Source organism: Melospiza georgiana, chromosome 7, assembly GCF_028018845.1.
Source record: "Melospiza georgiana isolate bMelGeo1 chromosome 7, bMelGeo1.pri, whole genome shotgun sequence".
In the NCBI taxonomy this organism is placed as follows: Eukaryota; Metazoa; Chordata; class Aves; order Passeriformes; family Passerellidae; genus Melospiza; species Melospiza georgiana.
In genome coordinates, this window is record NC_080436.1 from 5,785,780 (window position 1) to 5,807,711 (window position 21,932).

Below are 21,932 nucleotides of genomic sequence, written 5' to 3' on the forward strand. Positions count from 1 at the left end.
GCTTTTTCCCAGACTTATGTTCAAATGTGCTTAATGCAAACTGCAGACAGCAGAGAAGAGAAGTGGCTCCAGACACTTTCCCCTTCCAGCCTGTGAACTCTGCTGTGCTCCCAGTAAGGGGACAGGCCTGTCAGTGGCTCTTCTACCTTGGAGAAAGCAAAGTAGCACTGCCAAAGCAGAGTCTAGGGCAGGGTTCAGAGCACCAAACCCCACAGTGCCTCCTGCAAAGGAGCTGCTCCCCTCTCCTCCCAGGGAAGAGGACAATGGTTTAGAAGTACCTGCCGACCCAAAAAACCCCACCAACTCCACTTAGTTCAGGACAATGCTCATCTTTATCAGTTCCATGAGAAGCTGAGCAGAAGCCAGGCTTTCACACCATTCCACAGGCCCTCTACTGAATTTGTAGAGTGTGGACCATAAAACCTACCTCCAAACTAACCCTTTTTCCTGAGGACACAGAATTTGGGGGACAGAGACCACACAGCCAGCAGGCAGCTAACAACTGTACGTTTATTTGCAAAAGACACTGATTTTCTACGCTGGAAGCCAAGTTGTACCTCTTCCTTCTCCCTGAACAAGGGGAAAGGCCCCTTCCCAGGCTGCAGGAGCCTCCCAGTAGAGCAGTACAGCCACGTGGCTGCTGGTGAGGCTGTGCCCAGAGGGCTCAGTGGTGGAACAGCCGGAGGTTGGTGTGGATGAGGGTGATCCCCAGCTCGTTGCAGGCCTCGATCACGACGTCGTCGGCAGCCGAGCCCGAGGGGGCAGCGATGAACTGCACTCCACTCTGCACACACAGGGCATGGAAACACAAAATCCCCCTCAGAAGGAGCTGGCAGTCCCAGTTTTTTATCCACATCCTACTAAACAAAGGCTTCCAGTCCCAAAGATGCTCCTTAAGGGAGCAGGAAGTTCTCTGCTGCTCAGAGAGAACCTAAAATGGTTGCTCTGGAAGCAACAGGCCTTGGCTTGATATTCCTAAATGGTTTAATAAACTTTAATCCTCTATTCATCCCAAATCAACAAAATGAGCAGTGACTGGATAATTACTGTCCATGTGAGAGCTGTAACCACCAGGAACATCCTTCCCAGGCTCTGCTCTCCTAGTGCAGGCATTTTGCTCAGCAGTGCACACACAATGAAAAGGACAAGCTCGGGCTGCACAACCATTCCTCTGGAGCCACCCTCAGCCTCCTGGAGCCAACCCCATTCCCCTGGAGCCACCCTCAGCCTCCTGGAGCCAACCCCATTTCCCCTGGTGCCAACCCCATTTCCCCTGGAGCCACCCCCAGCCTTACCCGCTTGGCTCTGTCGACGTTATCCCTAAAAGGGAAGAAGGCATCAGAGCTGAGGGACACAGCAGAGAGCTTGGCAATCCACTGCTTCTTCTCTGCTTCTGTCAGCTGCTTGGGCACCTCTTCAAACAGGGCCTGCCACTTCACCAGGTCCTCATCCTGCAGGCACGAGAAACCAGCTCAGCCCCAGAGCACACAGCTCCCACTGTTCCCTGCCAGGGGGATGAGTGATGGCCTCCCTCTGATCCCAGGATTTGTGCTCCATGACTCTGCTGCTGCTGGGAACTTCATACCACAGGGTTTAAACACATCACCACCATCAGTTATTTCTGCATCCTTTAAACTCCTTCCCTCTCTCACCACAGGACCTGAGGGATTCCTCTTCTCCCTCCTGAATTTCCTCTGCCTGCAGTGTGCTGCTCCATAAATGCCAGCAGGCATCTGGTAGATGACTTAACAGCAGCTCAGTTCATGATTAACCTTCTAAAACAGCAACTGATCCAGTTCTTACCCCTTTAAACAAGCAACTGCTCACTAGGTGATTCACAAGGTCCCTAATCCAGCTCTTGGCTTTTGATACTTAAAAAGGACATACTATGTTGTTGTCTCACTATGGCCCGTAACGGGAAGGTCAGAATCTGGATTCTGAGAATCCAAAGTGCCACACAAACCAACAGCTCTGTGTGAGGAGGAGCCAGTGACAGGGCAGGGAGAACTGGAACATCAGCTGGAGCTTTAGCCCATCCTCACTGCTGGGAAGAGCCAGGAGGTGAAGCCAAGGTGCTCAGTGGGGCACCAGGGCTGTGGGTGCAGTATGGGAGAGGCAAATGAGGACACTTTGCCATGGGGCCAGTAAATGACCCTGGGGGATGGATCACTGTCCTGTGCCTGGGATGCAGTGAATGACCCTGGGGGATTGATCACCACCCTGTGCCCAGGATGCAGTAAATCACCTTGGGGGACGAATCACCATCCTGTGCCCAGGATGCAGTACATGACCTTAGGGGATGGATCACCATCCTGTGCCCAGGATACCCCAGCCCTGGAGTCACCCATTCCAACCCCCAACTGGCACAGGGGCTGGCGTGGCAGGCGCTGTGGTGCCCTCACCTCTCCGATGGTGTCGGTGACGTACTGGTCGATGGCGTTGGAGATCTCGGCCCTCTTGACGCCGCCCTTGAAGCGCATGGCCAGCACGCGCGGGTGGTGCCGCAGCCACCAGTTGTTGGCCTTGTCCCCCGCCAGGCGCGTGCAGTGGATGCGGGACTGCTGCCCCGCGCCGATCCCGATCACCTGCAGCACAGCACAGGCTCAGAGCTGCCCCAGGGCAGCTGCTCCTCCTCACCCAGGCAGGGAAAGGGTGGGTGAGGAGCGGGGGAATGCCTGCGTTCCTGATCCTGTAAACTGGCTACAGGGCCAGCTGTCGGCACTGCTGGCTTGTACAGCTCTTTGGAGCTGACAGTCACCCTCAAACGCTGATGTGATTTCACCCTTCTAAATAACACTGCCCCAGCATCAGAGTCAAAGCTTTAACCTCAGGAGAGGGACACAATCGTGGTTTCTTTTCCAGCCTCTTCTGGACAGTGTTAATGCCTGAGCCCAGGTCACACAAACACCATCATCTTTCTGCTTAGACACAAGCTTAACCACATCAGCTGAGAGGTGCAGTTTGTCTGGCAAGGCTGCTAAAGAAGTAAACCCACTGCTCACTCAGGAATGCTGTTACATCCATGGATTCTCTACCACACATCTCCTGTGCTGCCATGTGCCAGAATCCAGGCTTTCTGAAATGGCTGCTGCTAACCCTAATCAACAGCACTTGTGCTTGATCTCTAACAGATAAGCAAAATCCACACAGTGGTTTTATCTCAAGGAAGCTGCTATGAAAATACAGCACTGGCTCAGCTCCTGCAGCCAGGCCCAGCCATCAGGGATGTCAGACTTGGGTTAGAAACTTCTGTCCATCCTGTGAGTCCTATGGAGAACTGCTGCCATTCCAGTCTGGAGAGGTGACAGGAAACAAGTCTCTCCCATCACTTCCTGCTCAGCCACAGCTGAGCTGCTCCCCAGACTGTTCTCCAGAGACATGATGCTGAGGCTTGAGGTGTTGGCCAGTGCCTCAGAGTTCCCAGCTCAGCCAGGGACAGATGGTAAAGCCATAAGCTGCAGGCTGCCCTCAAAGGAATGACTCATTTGTCTTCCCATTCATCAAGACACGGTGACTTCACCTCTTACCAGAACCGTAAAACATTCTGCTGGATCCTGTTCCCCCAAGGAGCAAATGAAAGGCTTGGGCTGCTATCAGATATAGTCTGCTCAGCCATAACTGAAGTCACCAGTGTGTAATAAACCCACAGGGATATTGCTGGTACCACAAACACTGGACAGACACAAAGTTTCTTACAGTTTAGTGGCACCTTGGCCCTGACAAACACTGCTGATGTCCAGACTCTGCTCTCAACCCACCCACTTCCACTTCCAAGGGAGCCTGGACCCAGAGGAGCTGGGGCCAAAATCCCATGGAACATCCCCAGGTTTCTAATGCTTGGGATGTCCTGTGTCCTTTCCCAGCCAGAATGGTGTCTCAGTCTCCATCAGGTCCTTGTGAGCTGTGCCTGGCACTCCTCTGATGGAATGAGGTGGATGTGCAGGAATAACTCCTGCTACCTGTCAGCATCCCAGAACCTTTCTGAAAAAGCCTTTTCCTTTCCTCTGTGAGCCACTCAAAGTATTTCACTTTTTCTGTGACCTAAATTTTATCAAGAGATCAGTAACTAAATTTTGGCTTGTATTCAACAACTCCAAAATGGCAGGGACTTTGTACTTCAGCTGATCAAAGTGATGCAGCCTGTGAATTCCTCACAAGCATGCCCACATCTGCAGAGCTTTATCTGTAACACTGGCTCAAGCCATTGTTTTGCCTTTTTTTGAAAGCACAGGTTTTGATGGAACATTTCTGGGGAAGATTTTCTCAATCCAGCCTGGAATTTCTGGTCTAGAGAAGGGAAATCAGGAGGTTTTAGCTTTTCTGCTTGATAACACAACCTTGAGACTTGTACCTGCATCTCCCCTCACACTGGCCTGTACCAATTCCCTGCCCTTTTCACTTTATAAAATCCTTCTTCCTACACCTCATCACTCCCTGCCCCACACGGTGCCCTTCCCCCACAAAAACACAGCCAAAACCTCAAAATCCTCCACTAAGGAGCCATTGCCCCCCTTTCCTACACAAAAATTAATTATGTTTCTTTCAGAGCCTAATCTCCTGGGGATCCAAAAGTGCTTAAGCAGAGCCCATGAAGTGTGAGCAGTGAAAGGAGACAGCAGCAAATGGTGAGTAGAAAAAAAATAATAAATCTATCACTTAATAGAAAAAAGATTGGGTGAAAATTAAGAATTACTTGACTAGAAACACTTTGGTTCACAGGAGAGTCAAACACACTCCACAGCTGGAATGCTGTGCAATAGCACAGAGTGGATGAGATGGATAATGCCCAAAGGATTCTTGCAAAATGATCCAGACTGCTCTGGGTTTACTCAGATTTACCCAGGCTAATGAATGAAAACAAAAACCCTTAAGACACCTGGAAATATAAAAATCTAATAAAGGACTTGACCATTGGGAAGACAAACAAAACAGGGAAGTCACTGGGAAAGCATAAGGTAAATTAACAGGTTTGTTTTATGCTAGTGTACAGAGAATAAAGGAAGAATAATTTTAAATTGCTAATTTAAAACATGATGGTGTCATTAAAGCAAGTGTAAATCAACATGCTACAAGCTGAAAGGCAGCCAGAACAAGTGCAAGTGTTTATTGCAATTAGTGACAGCTGGCTTCCTGCAAATGAAGTGACACTCAGCTCCAGGAATGCTTCCCACTCCACACTGCTGGAATGTACTAACACAGCCACCTTGCTGGAGGGGCTGATGTCTCACACACCAGAGCTTTCCAAGGTATCCCCATTTCGTAGGGATGCTGTGAGGCTGAAATACCAAAAAAAAACAACAAACCATTGCATGATTGCTAGATCCTGGAAAACCAAAAACAATGAGACTGAAAGCAAGCTGGACTTCCCAGGTGTAGCCCAAAGCAGATCAGATCCTGGAGGAGCAGATGAAGAGCAGCCATGTGGAAGGTGAAATGTGGGGATTTTCCACATGAAAATCTGCAAGCCCCCTGTGCAGCCCAGCCAGCTGAATCCCTGCCTGCCCAGGGATTCCCTGTCCCTGCTCCCCTCCATATGGCACATCCATTACCACACACCCTCTGCAAACAGCTGCAGCACCAGACTTGCAAAAGCTCCAGGGAAACTGGAAATTGCTGCTGTGATGAGGGGAAAGGAGCAAAGACAGGGACACCTTTGTTCTGGGGCTATGGGATCTAACACTGCTGAGTGCAGACAATCATTTGAAAGTGAAGCAAAAAGAAACCCAACATAAAGCAGAATAAAAGACAAATGCTGGATCCCCAGAGACATCTTGTGAGGAACCACAGAGCACAGGACCAGCACTGCAGCCTTTTCAGGCTGTACCAACAGCCTGACAAACACACATCAGTGCCAGTGCAGGAGAGCACTGCAGCTCAGTCTCAGTCTCTACCTGTGGGCTTCACTCTTTGATCCATTTTGCTGATATATAATGTACCAAAGCTCAAAAGCATTCTGTATATTTTTCTTCTGTACTAATCCAGGCCTACTGAAAACCTTCCATGGAGAGCAAAGAGCCAGCTAAACAGCACCATTACAAGAATGATCTGCTGGGTAACAATACAACTTTCAATACCTTTACACCGATTTTTAGATAAATTATTTAGGCTGAGCACCTGGTGATGACTAGGAAAGAACTGACTTTTTTTTAAAATTCAAGATTCAAACTGAAAGAAGGGAAGTTTAGGTTAGATATTAGAAAGAAATTCTTCCCTCTGAGGGTGGTGAGGCCCTAGCACAGGCTGCCCAGAGAAGCTGTGGCTGCCCCATCCCTGGAATTATTCCAGGCCAGGCTGGACAGGGCTTGGAGCACCCTGGGATAGTGGAAGGTGTCCCTGCCTGTGGCAAGGAGTGGAATGGGATGAGCTTTAAGGTCCTTTCTAGCCCAAAACCACTGTGTGACCATATGATTCATAATCTCAATTACACATTTGATAATGCCCCTCTGAATTCCAACATCCATCATCAGCTTTTTAAAAAAATACAACCAGGGAAAACAGAAGATTTTTGTTATCCCAGAGGAATGAGAAGAAGAAAGCATATCCCATCTTCCTAAGGAAAAAGTGAAAACAAAGAAGCATTTGGGCAGTCAGAATCCAGCTGAGAAACCTACTGTCATTTCCTAAGGGCTCTACATAGACTACAACACACTCTGAGAAAAATGATGTGAAAGAACAGAGTAGTTAGACAGAAATGACTCAAGGCCACAGTGCAGAAGCATGTAAGAGCTTTTCCAACCCCACCAATGAAAGAGCCAGCCCTGCCACGACCATGAACAAACAGCAGCGAGGTTTTGAAGCAGCCTCTTGAGAAGCAGCTGCTCTGCACAGGGCAGCTCCTCTGGCCCTGCCCAGCAGCTGCCCAGGTGCAGGAGGGTTTTCCTGTGGGCAGGGGGTGGGGCAGCCCTGCTGCAGCTCCTACCTGGCCATCCTTGGCGTAGCAGACCGAGTTGGACTGGGTGTACTTGACAGCGATGCTGGCCACGATCAGGTCCCGCACAGCGGCCTCGGGCAGCTGGAACAGAGCAGCCCTGTCAGCACCCCCTGACAGCCCTGCTGCACCCACACACAGGGAAAACAAGGAGCTAGGAACACCCTGGTGTGGTCAGTTACCAGCTAGTTTTGTTTGGATTGAAATCCATAAATGATTGGTCTTCCAACTCTCAGGGTAAGACTCAATCTCAGTGGGTTCCATCACTGTCACTGACATATTTTATGAAAAATCTTTGCATTAAGATCTTTTCTCTTGAGAAGCTGAAAGCTTCAGCTTCTCCATGTTTTGCTGCTTTGGAATGCGATTTAGAGAACTGTTTGCCTATCATGTGAAATTGTTTTTACTTGATGACCAATGACAGCCACCTGTGTCAAGGCTGTGAGCAGTCACAAGATTTTATTATCATTCTATTCTTTCTATTCTTTTCAAGCCTTCTGATGAAATTCTTTCTTCTATTTCTTTAATATAGTTTTAATATATCATTTTCTTTTAATATAATATATATCATAAAAAAAAATCAGCCTTCTGAAACATGGAGTCAAGATTCCCATCTCTTCCCTTGTCCTGAGACACCACCACACATCACTGGCCTTCAGCCTGAGAACTCCTCTGCATTCACTGTCATCAGCTGTGCTCACAGGCAAAAACCAGGACCACAACAATTAGAGCAGCTCCCAAAATCTGTATTATTTTTAAGTTTTCCATTCCTAATTTAGAAAAGCGATTTTTATTACCTCAATATCTGAACTCGCTTCTGAGCCCATGACTAATTGTGTGCTCATTAATGTCTGATCTCATTCTCATTAAAAAAACAGAGACAAAGAAATCACTGAGAACTTTCTGGTGATGTGGGCTCTAATTGCTGAGCAATAGCAGCCAGGCCAGAGTTTATACAACACCATGCACACAAAAGGGTGAGCTAAACAATGAGTCAGGAGCTGTGACGGATCCTTAGCACATGGCTGTCTCACCATAAAAAAATTGCACATGGTAGCTTCTTGTTTACAAAGAGCATTTACAAATATTGTGGTAGCCTGAGATAATGGGAAAGCTCCAGCTCCTCTTATTTATCCAAGGAATCAAAACAAAGCAAAGCCATCTTGATTTACTCAAGTATATGAGGTGCAGAAAGTCTGCTGCATTGTTTACTAAGAGCCAGTTAAACCTCACTAAAATAATTTAGGAGCTCTTGTGGTAAACTCCCTGATGAAGGCACAGCAGCTCATTCACTGCAGGTGTGTTTAAGCTCACTCATCCCCCTCACTCACGTTTTTGTTCTTGGTGACAATGTTCTTGAACAGCGAGCGGTCGATGACGGCGTTGTTCCTCTTCTGCATCAGGTTCAGCCCGTAGAGGGTGCGCACCTCCAGGTCGTCGGGCTCGTAGTGGGGATCCATCTGAAAGCCACAGAGAGCCCAGTGAACACTTCTGCACCAAAACCTGCACTCTCCCAGTCCTCACAGAGGGGAAAACATGCACACACACACAGAGCCTTCCAGAGGAAGGCAGGAATATCTGGAGCTGCTTCCTACCTGCCTCAAGGTACAGCTCCCAGCCCTCTGTGGCACCCAGAACAGTGAATTTGGAGCTGCTTCCTACCTGCCTCAAGCCACAACTCCCAGCCCTCTGTGGCATCCAAGGACAGTGAATTTGGAGCTGCTTCCTACCTGCCCAGCCCTCTGTGGCATCCAGAACAGTGAATTTGGAGCTGCTTCCTACCTCCTCAAGCCACAGCTCCCAGCCCTCTGTGGCATCCAGAACAGTGAATTTGGAGCTGCTTCCTACCTGCCCAGCCCTCTGTGGCATCCAGAACAGTGAATTTGGAGCTGCTTCCTACCTGCCTCAAGCTACAGCTCCCAGCCCTCTGTGGCATCCAGAACAGTGAATTTGGAGCTGCTTCCTACCTGCCTCAAGGTACAGCTCCCAGCCCTCTGTGGCATCCAAGGACAGTGAATTTGGAGCTGCTTCCTACCTGCCTCAAGCTACAGCTCCCAGCCCTCTGTGGCATCCAGAACAGTGAATTTGGAGCTGCTTCCTACCTGCCCAGCCCTCTGTGGCATCCAGAACAGTGAATTTGGAGCTGCTTCCTACCTGCCCAGCCCTCTGTGGCATCCAGAACAGTGAATTTGGAGCTGCTTCCTACCTGCCTCAAGGTACAGCTCCCAGCTCTCTGTGGCATCTAAGGACAGTGAATTTGGAGCTGCTTCCTACCTGCCTCAAGCTACAACTCCCAGCCCTCTGTGGCATGCAAGGACAGTGAATTTGGAGCTGCTTCCTACCTGCCTCAAGCCACAACTCCCAGCCCTCTGTGGCATCCAGAACAGTGAATGGGATTTTTTCCAGAGCTGCACTCCTGGGGCACATCTCCACCCCAGCTGGAAGCACAATTATTAATTTACACCAGCCCAGGGATCAGGTTAACTGGAACTGTGATGCTGCACTCAGGTCCACCCATGCATGGCCTTACTCAGAATTTTGGGGGCCCTAGCTGAGGTTTCAGACAGGAAACAACCCAGACTAAAGTGACCAGCTCTAAATAGGAGGGTGCACATGCTTTATGTGGTTTGCCTAATTCACTGAAATGTTTCAGACCAACTTTCCTTAGCTTTGCTCTGCATTCAGCCCTGAAGACACAGGCTTCACAATAAGACCTCATCCTTGAGAAGTTAATTGAATTCCAGGAGGTAATCAGCTGCCAAGACTGTCTGCAATTCCATTCCTTCTTGCCTGAAGCTCCTGAGCCATCTTCTCCAGCTCCCCTGGCAGCTACACTACAATTGCAACCTCAGCTAAGCCTTGGATTTTCTTTTTGTGATGCTACAGTGAAGTTCTCTGCTCATTTGTCTCTCAGAGGCAGCAGAAATAGGCCCTGACAGCAATCTGTGATCCATGAGTCATGTTCAACAAAACTGAATTTGGAATCCCAACAATCACTGCAGGAACCAGGAAGGGAACCTGACACTGACTTGAGCACAGCATGTAAAGGTCCAAAGTGTCTGTGTTTCCAGCTTCATCCCTGACTGGAGCAGGGGTACAAACCTGGAGCACACAGTAAGCACCATTCTTCTTTTTGGAAAGGATTTTGAGAGCTTCTTCCTCATAGCCAGGAGCCACCACACCATCAGACACCTGCAACACACAGAGATTTCAGCTTCCACAGGAGAAAAATGGAACATGGGCTAAGCTAAAGCTGCACCAGCCTTTTCCTGCACTGAACACACCTCTCTTGGGGTCTGTGTGTATCCTACAACAGTAAAAACACTGTTACAGTCTGTGTGTATCCTACAACAGTAAAAACACTGTTACAGTGTGGGCCTCAGTGCTGGAAACAAAAACCAGCAGAGCATTGTGAGCTCTTGGCAGAAGTGAGTACAAAGCACCCTACATCCCTCTAATCAGAATGGAGCTAATAACTAATATCCTCCTCCTAATATCTTCCTCCAGGGGGAAACAGCTTGACCATGACATCCCCACTTCTCAGCCCTAATGGAAAACGTGGCTTAAAATCCAGTCAATCCTTATTTCAACAGTGATACTCCTGGGGAAGCAAACACCCTGGAAAAAGAGCTGTTAAGAGCATGGAAACTGAGAGTTTACATTCATCAGTGCCATGAAGCCATACACAACTTCCACATTTGTGCCTTACAGTGTGGGTGAGAGTTTTTTAATTTTCAGCAGCACTGTACCAAAAGTTACCCTCACAAAGCAGCTGAATATGCTCTCTCATTTGTTTGGCATCAGGAAATCACAGAATGGTTTGGTTTGGAAAAGGCCACCTCACTCCATCCTCCTGTTGTGGACAGAGACTAGAGCAGGCTGCTCCAAACCTAGAAGATTCTGTGATTCTAAGGAAAAAGCACAGCCTGGGAAGTGGCTGAGCCTACATTTAAGTGGCAGGTAGCAACCTATTTCCAAATTCCTGCCTTGGGCAAGGGGCTGGCCATCAGCATTCCAGCCCTTCTTTTCTCCCCTGACAGCTGCTCAGCCAAATATTTGTGACAGCCTAAGCAGGGCTCCTTTCCAGAGGTTTGCAATCATCTCCTGGAAAGCAGCATTGCTAGCTCTGCTGTTTCACAGGCTCCAGCACACAGCCAGGTGATAATTGGTAGGGAAAAAAGAAAAAAAAGAAAAAAGACTGGTGTAAATTCTGCACTCCAGATCAGAGGATGATGACAGAAATGGCCCAGTAAAAGTCCTCCTGGTAAAATGGGTCAATTTCCAACAAAAAGGCTGTCACAGAGCCATGGCTGCATCTGAAATGATTCTCCTGGATAGCCTGGAGTGATGTGCTGCTGTCACTGACCTCTCTGGAGATGATCTTGGCAGTAGGCACGTCACAGACATCAGAGAGAGCAATGAAGTCACCAAAGGAGGACATCCGATCAGCACCTGAAAAATCCTCATTTCACTCATCTGTCACACTTCAGCACCAGACAAAGAAAACTCTCCACTCCTACAGTCCAGTCAATTGCTGTGACAGCTAGGAACTTAATCCCACAGCAAAAATAACCAAAAAGAGGCCATAAAAGCAACAAGGATGAAAAATCCTACCTCAAACACATGGACCTTTATATATTCCCATAGTTCAGATATTCTTCCTTCTTCACTGCCTCTGTCAAAGCTCTAACTCTGTAATGACTACCTCCAGCTGAACCCTTGGTGGCAGGAGGACAAGGAGAGGCAAGGATCACACAGAAAGATTTTAGATGGGAGACAGTTGGAAAAAGAGGAAAGCTTTTAGATGGCTATGCTCCCACCTGGCTTTTCCTGCAAGAAAGCAGATCCAGAAATGTGGCAAATTTTTTCTTCTTCTGTTTTAAAATAAGTATTTTCTATTTAATGGCATAGCTAAGGTGACATCAATTCCTATCAGAAATGCTCCACTACTCAGCAAGGTCAATTCTTCTGTCCCTGCCATTCTAAGGGTTTATTTTTCTGGCAATCATGCAATGGTTTTGTGAAAGCAACATTCAAAGGTGGTCTGTGAAAAATGAACCCAAGCCAACGTGCTCCTTATCAAGTCTGCCTTGTTTTTTGTAATCTCTGCAGATTTTCTAGGAATGCCATGGAAAATGAGAGATGTAGCAAAATATCTCAGCTAAGCAGAGGAAGCTGGTTTTGTTTACTTTTTTTAGCTTTTTTTGGTGAGCTCTGCAGTAGAAAAGCATTTTTAAAAACCCCATCAAATAGCAGACAGAAACATCTCTACTCAAGTTAAACATTCCTGAGCAGCCCAATGCTGAATGTGCTACCAGCAGTGCTGTTTATCCAGGTCCTTTAGTCAAAGCCTCATATATATACATATAAATGTGTGTGTGTGTGTGTACAAATTTAAATGGTCTTCTATATTCATCAAGGAACAGAATCCAAAGTGGTTTTATCTCTTTGAAACCGTACACAAGGGCTGCTCTCTTGGAAAGCAACTTCTGATAGGCAGTCAGGAAGACCCTTCTGGAGAAACCCCCTCTGGAGGAGGAGTGTGGTGCCCAGGGAGGAGCAGGGCAAGAGCTGAGGATGCTGCTCAGGTTTGCTGCGGTTCTCTGGAGCCCTCACCTCTGCTGCGGGCGTAGGCAGAGGCCAGGGGCGTCAGGCTCTTGTGCAGGTCGTGCACCATGCACACGTGGGCCTCCTCCTCGCTGAGCGGAACTCCAACAGCAGCACCTAGCGGGAAACACGAGCCAGGGCACTCGGGCTGCCGAGCCTGCCCCAGGGCCTGCCCACACGCCGGGGGCGGGGAGCAGAGCCCAGCCTACCTGCGGGGCTGACGTGCTTGAAGGAGGCTGCGGCCGGGATGCCCAGCGCCTGCTTGAGCTCCTTCACCAGCTGCCAGGCGTTGAGGGCATCGCAGAGGTTGATGAAGCCCGGGGAGCCGTTCACCACTGCAAACACAGCACATGGACGTGTCAGAGCAGGCAAAGCCTCTCCCCAGAGCCTGGAGAGCCAGCACAAAGGGTTTCCCCAGAGAGCACTCAAATCACTGCAAACTGTTCTTGTTCAATGACCCTGGCTCCTCAGCAGCTGGTGGAGTGCCCAGAAATCCACACCAAGAGTAAAGGCCGTTTAAAAGGCAGCTCTCAAAACGTTTTGCTCTGGTCCTGAGAAAAGAACTGCTTGTACTGACATGGCAGCACTGTGAGCATTTCAGGAGACTGGAGGACAAAAGATCATTTCAACAATAATCCAGATTCAGGAGCAGTGAGCATAGCACTGCTCTGCTGCCATTCTGGGAGGCAGATTTGCAAGCAAATCAACCTCCAGTGCAGGAATGGAAAAGCTTCCTAAGAGGTCCCAGAGCTGAAAAGGGGAAAATGCTGCAACACAAAGCTTCACTGCTTATTCAGCAGGACAATCCTGCACACATTGAAAGGAGTCTCAAGAACAAGAGTAGCCAGACTTTCCCTCACTACAACAATGCTGTGGCAAGTGGCACACCCTTGTAAAATGGCACAGAGACACAGCAGACCCATCCCAAATTTTCAAGTGGAACTAGTATTCTACAAACCCAAGGTAATAATAACCCCCCCTGCTCAAATCCACCAAAGAATGAAAGACCAAAAAAAGAACAAAGCCAGTTCAAACCTAGGGAAAAACAGCTTGGTTTCTTGGTTTCTAGGCAGAGTAAATAGTGACACAAAAAAATAGGGAAGATACTAAACAAAGAAAATTGCAAGCAGAAAAGCATCTTAAAAGGATAACAAGGTTTTCCTTTGCAAAATCAGGATCTAATGTCATATAGAAAGTACACTACATAAATCTGTTCACAGCACCTTGGACACACAATCCTACAGGAGCAGAGAACAAGGAGCTGCAATTGGTCTTGTGGGGCTCAACAAAGCAGCTTTCCTGTCCCATACAGCTCAACTTTGAACTGCAAAGTTAGTGCCCCTCAGTTATAAAGCAGCTGTGAAGACACTGCTGGCCATCCCCTGCACTAAGGTGCAAGATGGTGTTCCAGTTTCCAAGGCCTGTCCAAGCACCTCCATTCCCAGCTCTCCCAGAGCCCCCTCCAGGCCAGCAGAGCTGAGGGCTCACCTGTCAGGGGCAGTTTGGGGCTCGTGGTGTAGAGCTGAGCAGGACTCTGGTGAGGATTCATGCCGTACCTCAGGGGCAGCTGCGACACCCCCTTGCTGTACTCCTTCCTGAAGTAGTCAGAGATGGCTGCATCGTACTGAGCAGTGTGGGTGAAGGCCTGGGGACACAACAGGGGACACTTGTCAACTCAGACACATCACCTCACAGAGGATTTGGTGTTTAAAGGGGTACAGAACCCCTTTCTACACAAGTTTAGCCTGGTTCTTCACGGCAGCAAAGCGTGACCTACCTTGAGTGCCAGCAGGCGCCGGGTTTCCATGGCAGTGTCCCTGTCCCTGGAGGCTGCCATCTCTTTAGCCACTGCAGCATAGTCTGCAGGGTCACACAGCACTGTCACACGGGCGTGGTTCTTGGCAGCTGCCCGCAGCAGGGCCACTCCCCCTGCAAGAGAGGGGCACGGCATGGAGCACTTCCCTCCTGGACACAGCACCGGCAGCAGGTGAGGCCAGGCAGGGACAGGAAGGGACTGCACCACGGCTCCTTTGTGCCACGTGTCCCTCCCTTCAGCACAGAGAGGGGGCAGAGTGCTCTTCAAAACGCTCAAAGCTGCTGGGTTTGACTCAATGCTTGTCAGTTTCTCGGCTGTTTAGGTGGCCTGGAAAGGCCCGGGGTGGCCTTGGACAGCCCGGCGCTTCAAAGGACGAGACTTCAGATCTTTTCTCGGTCTCGGTGTTTATTAATTGTTTATCTAAAAGATTTTCTCTCAGCCCAACAGAGGTCTGCACAGCAGCCAGCCATGAGCACACTGAGAGCCCCCAGGGCGGTCACTTATCTTTATACCCGAAGTTACGTATACAATATTTATCATTTTTCCCCAATACCTTCTACCCTTATTAACCGGTGCACTTTTAGTAAAGACCAATCCCAAAGTGCCACCATCACCACAGAAGATGGAGGCCAAGAAGAAGAAGAAGGACAGGACACGCCCCAATTCCTCCACCTTACTTCTTTAGACCCCCCTGTACAGAAATCCTAAACCCTGTGTCTCACACTCTAATTAACTTATCCCTTCACCATTTATCCCAGTGAAATCCCCCCATCCTCATACAGGTGTGGTCTCCCGTGCAGGATCAAAGTCCAGCCACCAGACACTTCTGGCAACATTCCAGGACTCCCGAGCCCCCCAAGGGTGGTCTTGGTCACTCTGCACCTCAGTCCTGAGGTGCTGAGATCCCACAAACGCTGACTGGGCTTGGCAGACACCAGAACAGAATGTGGGCTGTGATGAGCAAGTGGGGCAAGAAAAAGAAGATGGCTGTCCCCACACATGGCCTAACCATCATCCTGTGCACACAGAAAGATTTGCTTCCACGCTGCCACACAACAGAGGTTCCCAAATGTCTCTGCAAATAATAATGAATCTTGCCCAGGTCCTCTGTGGCAGATAAAACGCCATGCTTCTCCCTTTGGTGTGACTGCACTGCTATTGCAACTCTTTAAATCACACAAGATACCAGGCTGCTGCAAAGGAAAAGCAGAGGCTGGCATTGCTTCATGCAGAGCAAGTATTACTCCATAAAACATTTAATAGAGAGCTCTGCTGGGCATCATTTGGACTAAAGTACTGCAAGAAAATCCAATCCCCATCCCAGCACAAGGCACAGAACTGTGCCTGTGCTGTTCACAGGCTGCCAAGCAGAGATGCTGCAGTGAAGGCACAGCAAGCCTTTGGGGTTAATAACCAGCAGCAGGAGAAAACATGCTGATGTCCAAAGCAGGTGTCCATGCTTCCCAGCTCAGGTCCTGAGCACTCTCCCACATGTTCAGACCAACCCCTTCCCTTCTAATGGCTTCCTGCAGTGAAGTTCTCACTCATCCTCAGAGCACTTCCAGTGGCTCAGCTCTGCTCTCCAAAGCTCACGTTTTTTTAAAATTTCTATTACATTGTCAAGCTGTAAAAGAGGTTTAGTCTGTTCTTTGTGTTTCAGCAGGAAGCATGGACCACCTGGCCTTTCCTAGCACAGCCCTCAGGCTCCTTTTTTAGGGCAGTGCATGCCTTGCCAGCCTGTTATGGACACTTTAATTGCTTAAAAGCAACGAGGCTTACCCAGCTATGCCTTCAGCCTGCTCCTTGCAGCTCCTGAGCAGACTTCCTTTACAGGTGTGCAAAGAACACCAAACAAAAAGAGAACAGCTGAGACCACTCAGAGTTCAGAAGCAAAGAGTCTGTCTGGAAAGCAGATTTTCCCTTCTTTACTTTCCCTTCAACTTACCAATATCAATCTTTTCCACTGCATCCTGGACAGTCACACCAGGAGAAGACACGGTCTTCACAAAGGGGTACAGGTTGCACACTACAACTCTGAGAATTGAGGAAAACTGGGTAAGTCAGCAAGAAGTCAAAGTGCCAAACTGGGCTTGGCAAGCACAAGATATCACCAGTAATTTCATGGTCTTGTCTCTCAGATAAAATCCTGTGGCCAAGAGTGGTGCTCAGCCCAAGGGCAAGTGATGGTACAGTGCATTAAAACATTCAGCTGAATTCTGTGTATCAAGCAGTGTCAGAGCCACAGTTTGCAGCAACCAGACTGAAGGAAAAGCTTCTTTAAATACATATGCCTGAATATAAATGTTTAGTGATTTTGGTGCCCAACCTGAGCCATTCCAAAGGACTTCAAAATGGGCTCTCAGCAATACTGAAAGGGGGCATCCACCAATTCTCCAAAGAGTGTAAGCACCCAAGAAAGATCCATTGCAAACAAAGTACAATCTAATTTTGCACAACTTTTCCAAGAGCAGAAAATGACCTACATGTCACCTTGTGGACTTTTAAAATACCAACAATATATGAAACCTGAGTGTGCAGCCCAAATGCCATAAAGCTTCTGTAGCACATGAAAGTGGAGGAGAAAATCGACTTTTCCCTCTCAAGCTAAGACTGGACCTTACTGGAATTACTTTTTCCATCTGATCTAGAAGCAGGTCTGTATTCCAGCAAGCATGATGTAATAATAACTTGCCTGTCCCATCCTACCAGAGCCACAGGAACTGCAGTGAGAGGAGGGATTTGTTCTGACCTTCACAAGCAGGGTTTTTAATCCAAGAGAATTAATTTACTCTCTTGATCTGTGCCCATGAAGGTACAGAACTCCAAGGCGTGCTCAGCATGGCATAGAACTGCCGTGATGAGTACCCCTGTGTCCAACTCACAACATTCCTTTGTTCCCACTCCCTGTGAACTCCAGCAGAAGGGATGAGAAGCTTCCAGTATGTATTTCAGAAACCTCCCCCATGTCACTAAATTTCCTACAATGTCTTTTATTGTCTCTTGTGTTTCTGATGCCCCCTTCCCCCTGATCCATTCGTGCTCCTGACCTGTTGCAAACCATCAGGAACCTGTTGGCTTTAACACTGCTAAGGCTTTTATTTGTGCAAATCAATATCAGGCTTTCCTTCACTGACTTGGATATGCAAATTTTATGCAACTATGCAAAGGCAGTCCTGCTGAGGATCAGCTACTTCTGCTTTTTGCAAGAGAACCTGAATCCAAATTACCAGTCTGGCTGCAAGTGCACCATAAGTCACTGATGTAAGGGCACGTTATTCCCCCTGCAATTCAGCAGAGCCTGCTTTAATATGCAGCAGGCTCTGAAGAGCCACCACTGCTGAGCCATCTAAGAGGATTCCTGTGGTTTTAAATTTCAGGTTTTCCAATTCAGCCCAGAAATCCATCCATCAGTTTCTAACAGTAATTTTAAAAACTCCAGATGCATTCTGGCCCACAGTTGTACTGTACCTCCCACCCTGGCTACACCTGCAATTTGCTATGTCCAGCTCAGCCATTTGCTTCTGAACCAGGAGCTACTCCCTGATGTAAAACTGGTTATTCACAAGCAGTAGCTGGATGTTAACACCACTTAGTTACACACAGCCCCCAGCTGCTCTGTGTGACTGAACTAAGTAAACACATTCTAACAAAAACTGAAAAAAGCACCCTAAACTTTGCTACATTAGTGCAAAGTAGCAAACTCTGTTACTTCAGCTTCTGGATGCAGCTCACTTGCTCCCAAGGTGGCTCTCAAAGTTGAAGTTTTCTGTCTCTTATCTGTGTGTTTTCTGTCTGAACAAATGCAGTGTTCCTGACCCATTTTCCGTGTCTATTCTTTATTTATGTGTTGAAACTCAGTAAACATTATGCAAATATCAAAGGGTATATTTACTAAGCAAGCATTTCAAAATCAGGAATTGCCATCTGATCAGACACGTGGAACCAACCTGAGGGAAGATGAGGCAGCTTCAAAAGCACTGAAATCAACTCTGCAGCACGTGTAATGTGGCCCTACACTGACTGAGTGTAACGTGTCAGATTTCCCAGGGAACCAGCAGGAATTCAGACCTCTGAGCTCCCTGTGGAGATCACAATATAACTTTCTTGTTTCAGCTTTCTCTTACTACAAGTGGAGAAGATGATCCTGTAGAAAATTATGTTTTTAAATATACAGTTTGTCCTGCCAGGGCAAAGAAAGGAGACTGCAGATCTGCTGGTGTGCAGAGGTCACAATTCCTACTGCTCCCCTTCCTTGGTGTTGACTGGACTCTGCTGTTGGTTTTTGATTACTGATGGATTGCATCACATCCATCAACATTTACCTTACAAGGCTGAAATCCTGTTTCTTCATATCAGCATTATCCTCTGGAATATTGCGAGCCAAGATGCCTAGTTAAAGAAAACAGTGCATCTTTATTAAAAAAAGAACTAACTAATAACCACCAGGTTTTTAATGCAACATCTCCCTTCAGACTGTGCTTTTTTCCTCAGCCTTTCTAGCTTAACTTTTTCATTTTAGTTCAGACAGCACCCTCAGCCCTGCTCCTTTATTCCACTTTACAGTCTTTGGCTGTTTAAATTCCATGCTAACAGGTGGAATGCTAAATCCTAAAGTACTCCAAATACTGAGCAGCAACCTCAACAACTTTCTAAGCACTCAGTTGCTACCCTTCAAACACTGAAACCATCATCAGGGACTTCAGGGGAGAGGAAAAGGGCACCTGCCCTGTGAGACAAGGGAAGCAAGAGAGGATGGGCAGTGCAGGTGGCTGGTGGGGTCTAGAACTCAGAGAAACATGAGGGTGACAGGCTGGCACAGTGTGAGGAGCAGCACAGTCCTGTGTTCAGGATCACAGGAGATTGTCTCCAGCCCTCATGGGCTTGAGGTTCCACTTGAGGTACCCCAAGCACAGCAACAGGAGAGGGAAGAGCAGATGGATCAATGTGCAGGCAGAGCAGATATCAGAGATCCTTCCCTCTGAGAACATCAGAGCATGCAGGAATCACCCCTAAAGCCTACACTGCTGTGTTGTTGTGCTGCACAGCAGACCCACCCACAGTTAAACTCTGTGCAGCTGACTCTGCAGAGGCATTCACAGAGAAGCTCTGTTACTTATAGCCCCAGGGAGAGAGCTCTGCTAACTGCAGACATGCCAGCATTGCAACAAGGAGCCAATTCAGCCACCCTGCACTTCACCCCGTGGCTTTTCACCTCTCCTTCTGCTCCTGGTACTTGGTTCTTCCACACAACCCTTAGAAAAGGCATCTGTCACCTCCTCTTCCCACCCTTCCTGCCCTCTTTTAGAGTGAAAGATGCATTAGCAGAAACTTACCAGCATGGACTGCAGGATGAAGGGTTTTCACACGCCCACCCAGCATCTCAGGGAAGCCTGTCAGGTCTGAGACATCCCTGCCCAAGGGGAAAACAGCACATGTGCCATTCTGGCTTTATGTAGAGGCTGAATGACCCAGCCCAAAGAAAATGTATGGATTTCACTACAAAACCCCCCTATGGCAAAGGGGCAACAACTGCTTTTCCCATGGATGGAAATGGAGTTCATGGGTCACACCCAACTAAGCAGTACAGCTTGAACACACTGCAATCACCAAGATAAGCAAACCCCAAATCAGAATGGTTTACATAGAAAATGGAAGGCCATGAGGAGGTGCTCGTCCTCCCAGCTTAGTTTCACCACTCCTTGTGACTATTTAGGGTGGTAATAACAATAATGAGGGAAGCATCATTTGCTTCAGGCTTCACTGACAGCACAGCCAAAGAAATAAGTTGGAGACACAACCAAGGGCTGGGTAGCAGTGAGCTCTGGAGGTGATGTAGATTTGTGCTGATGTGTCCCAGGGGCCAACCACTGTGCTCACAGGGAGCAGAAACAGAGTCACAGCCACCTGCCCTGCCAAATAATTGACTTTTTTTCATCACTGCACTAAAACCCTTTTTTATTTGGCCAGAGCTGTTTTGGCTTTTTTTTTTTTGTAATAACAGCATGGAAGAAACCCGAACAAATTTCCCCAGAATCATGGGCTAAACCAGCCAGTGACTGCACATGACCTTTTTCCAACAGTGGATGTGCAACTTAGAGCCTTTAGTCTCTGTCTGCATTAAGTGAATTGTGCTGGGAAAATTATTTGTGACCAGTGAACTCCAGTGAGCTTCAACATGTTCTTAACACATCAGTGCTGTCCCAGGAACAAGCAAAGATCAGCTTCACCTGGCTGTGAGGAGCAGCACTCAGGGCAGATTATGAAAATCAAGGTAACTGATTGTCCCATGGAAATAAAGTTGGTTCAAGGCAGACAAGGAATGCCAACAAAAAGCTCCTCACGGTAATCCACCTCAGCCAACAGATATGCAGACAAAAAGGTTCTGAAGTTTACTTTGGGGTAGGGTTTTCTTTTTTTGTCGTTGTTTTTGAAGGGAAGACTCCTTTCAGACCAGTTTTCACTCATTTTTGTTCACAGAGAAAACAATTTAAGCAGCCTCAGGGCCCAGAAGAGCATTTTTGGCGGTGTACAGGGGTGTGTGTGTACCTGACCGGCAAGCCAGCATCCCTGAGGGACTTGGCCGTTCCTCCGGAGGCAATCAAACCCAGGCCGAGCGCGTTCAGGCTCTTCGCAAACTCCACCAGGTTGGTCTTGTCAGAGACGCTGAGTAAAGCTGGCAGGCGGGAAGAGCACGAGTGGTTGAGTTTTAACGGAGAAAACAGCAGGATTGAGCGAGTAAATTCAGCGTAGCTTAGGAGCTGCGTAGTTTAGGAGTTTACGCGGGGCCAGGTGCCTGGGGAGGGGACGGGGAGCAGCACCAGAGCCTCGCGGTTCCCCTCAGGGGAGAAGCCGCCCCTCAGGGAGGCCACGGCCGCAGGGCGCGGGCCCGATCGCCTCAGCGCCTTCCCGCGGCAATCGGTGCACCGGGAAGAAGGGACACCCGGCCCGGGGGACACGATCAGTGCCCGCCCGCCCTCGGCACCCTGCGCGGGAACCAGCGCTGAGGCGCCTTCCGGGGCCGCGCTGCCGAGCCCAGCCGAGCCGAGCCGAGCCAAGCCGGCGGCCATTGCGGCGGCAGGGCGCCCCCCCACACCCCTCAGGGCTACCCTCCCGCCGCCATCGCCCGCCCCGCGTTACCGAGCTGCTGCCGCGCGGCCATGGCGCCGTCGGTGGGTGCAGGAGGGCGCGGAGGAAGGGAAAGGAAAGGACGAGCAGCGGCGGCCCGGCGGGATTTGGGCGCACGGGGGCGGGAGGCGGAGGGGGCGGCCCGGGCGGGGCGGGGAATGGAGGGAGGCGGCGGTGGCGGGCATGTGTGTTTTGGGACACACGCGTGTCCTCGGGGTGAGGTGCCATGGAGGGTGAGGATGTTCCGTGGGCCACGTGTGGGCGAGCGGGTGTTCCCGCTGCACATGTGCTCAGGGCGTGTGTGTGCACGGCATCAGACACACAGACATACGCACACACACTCGTGTATCTGTGTGCTTTGCCATGGATGTACCGCACCCACACAGAGGTACTTGTATGTGCACACACACACACACACACATACAGAATGTTCGGTGCTGGGACACCCAGCTTGGT

The 21,932-nt window shown here is 48.9% G+C and overlaps 1 protein-coding gene across 1 annotated transcript; it reads right to left on the minus strand.

Moving 5' to 3' along the window:
• Positions 1-490: 490 nt before the first annotated feature.
• On the minus strand, positions 491-21,596 carry ATIC (5-aminoimidazole-4-carboxamide ribonucleotide formyltransferase/IMP cyclohydrolase). The gene is made up of 16 exons (XM_058028202.1): positions 21,489-21,596; positions 20,898-21,024; positions 19,685-19,761; positions 18,674-18,740; positions 16,297-16,385; positions 14,313-14,464; positions 14,024-14,180; positions 12,745-12,870; positions 12,545-12,652; positions 11,295-11,380; positions 10,031-10,120; positions 8,260-8,388; positions 6,920-7,012; positions 2,403-2,585; positions 1,296-1,451; positions 491-784 (listed from the first exon to the last, which is right to left on the minus strand). Exons 1-16 carry the CDS (start codon positions 21,508-21,510, stop codon positions 665-667), a joined length of 1,782 nt encoding a protein of 593 aa, XP_057884185.1. The 5' UTR covers positions 21,511-21,596; the 3' UTR covers positions 491-664.
• Between the last annotated feature and the right edge of the window lie 336 nt (positions 21,597-21,932).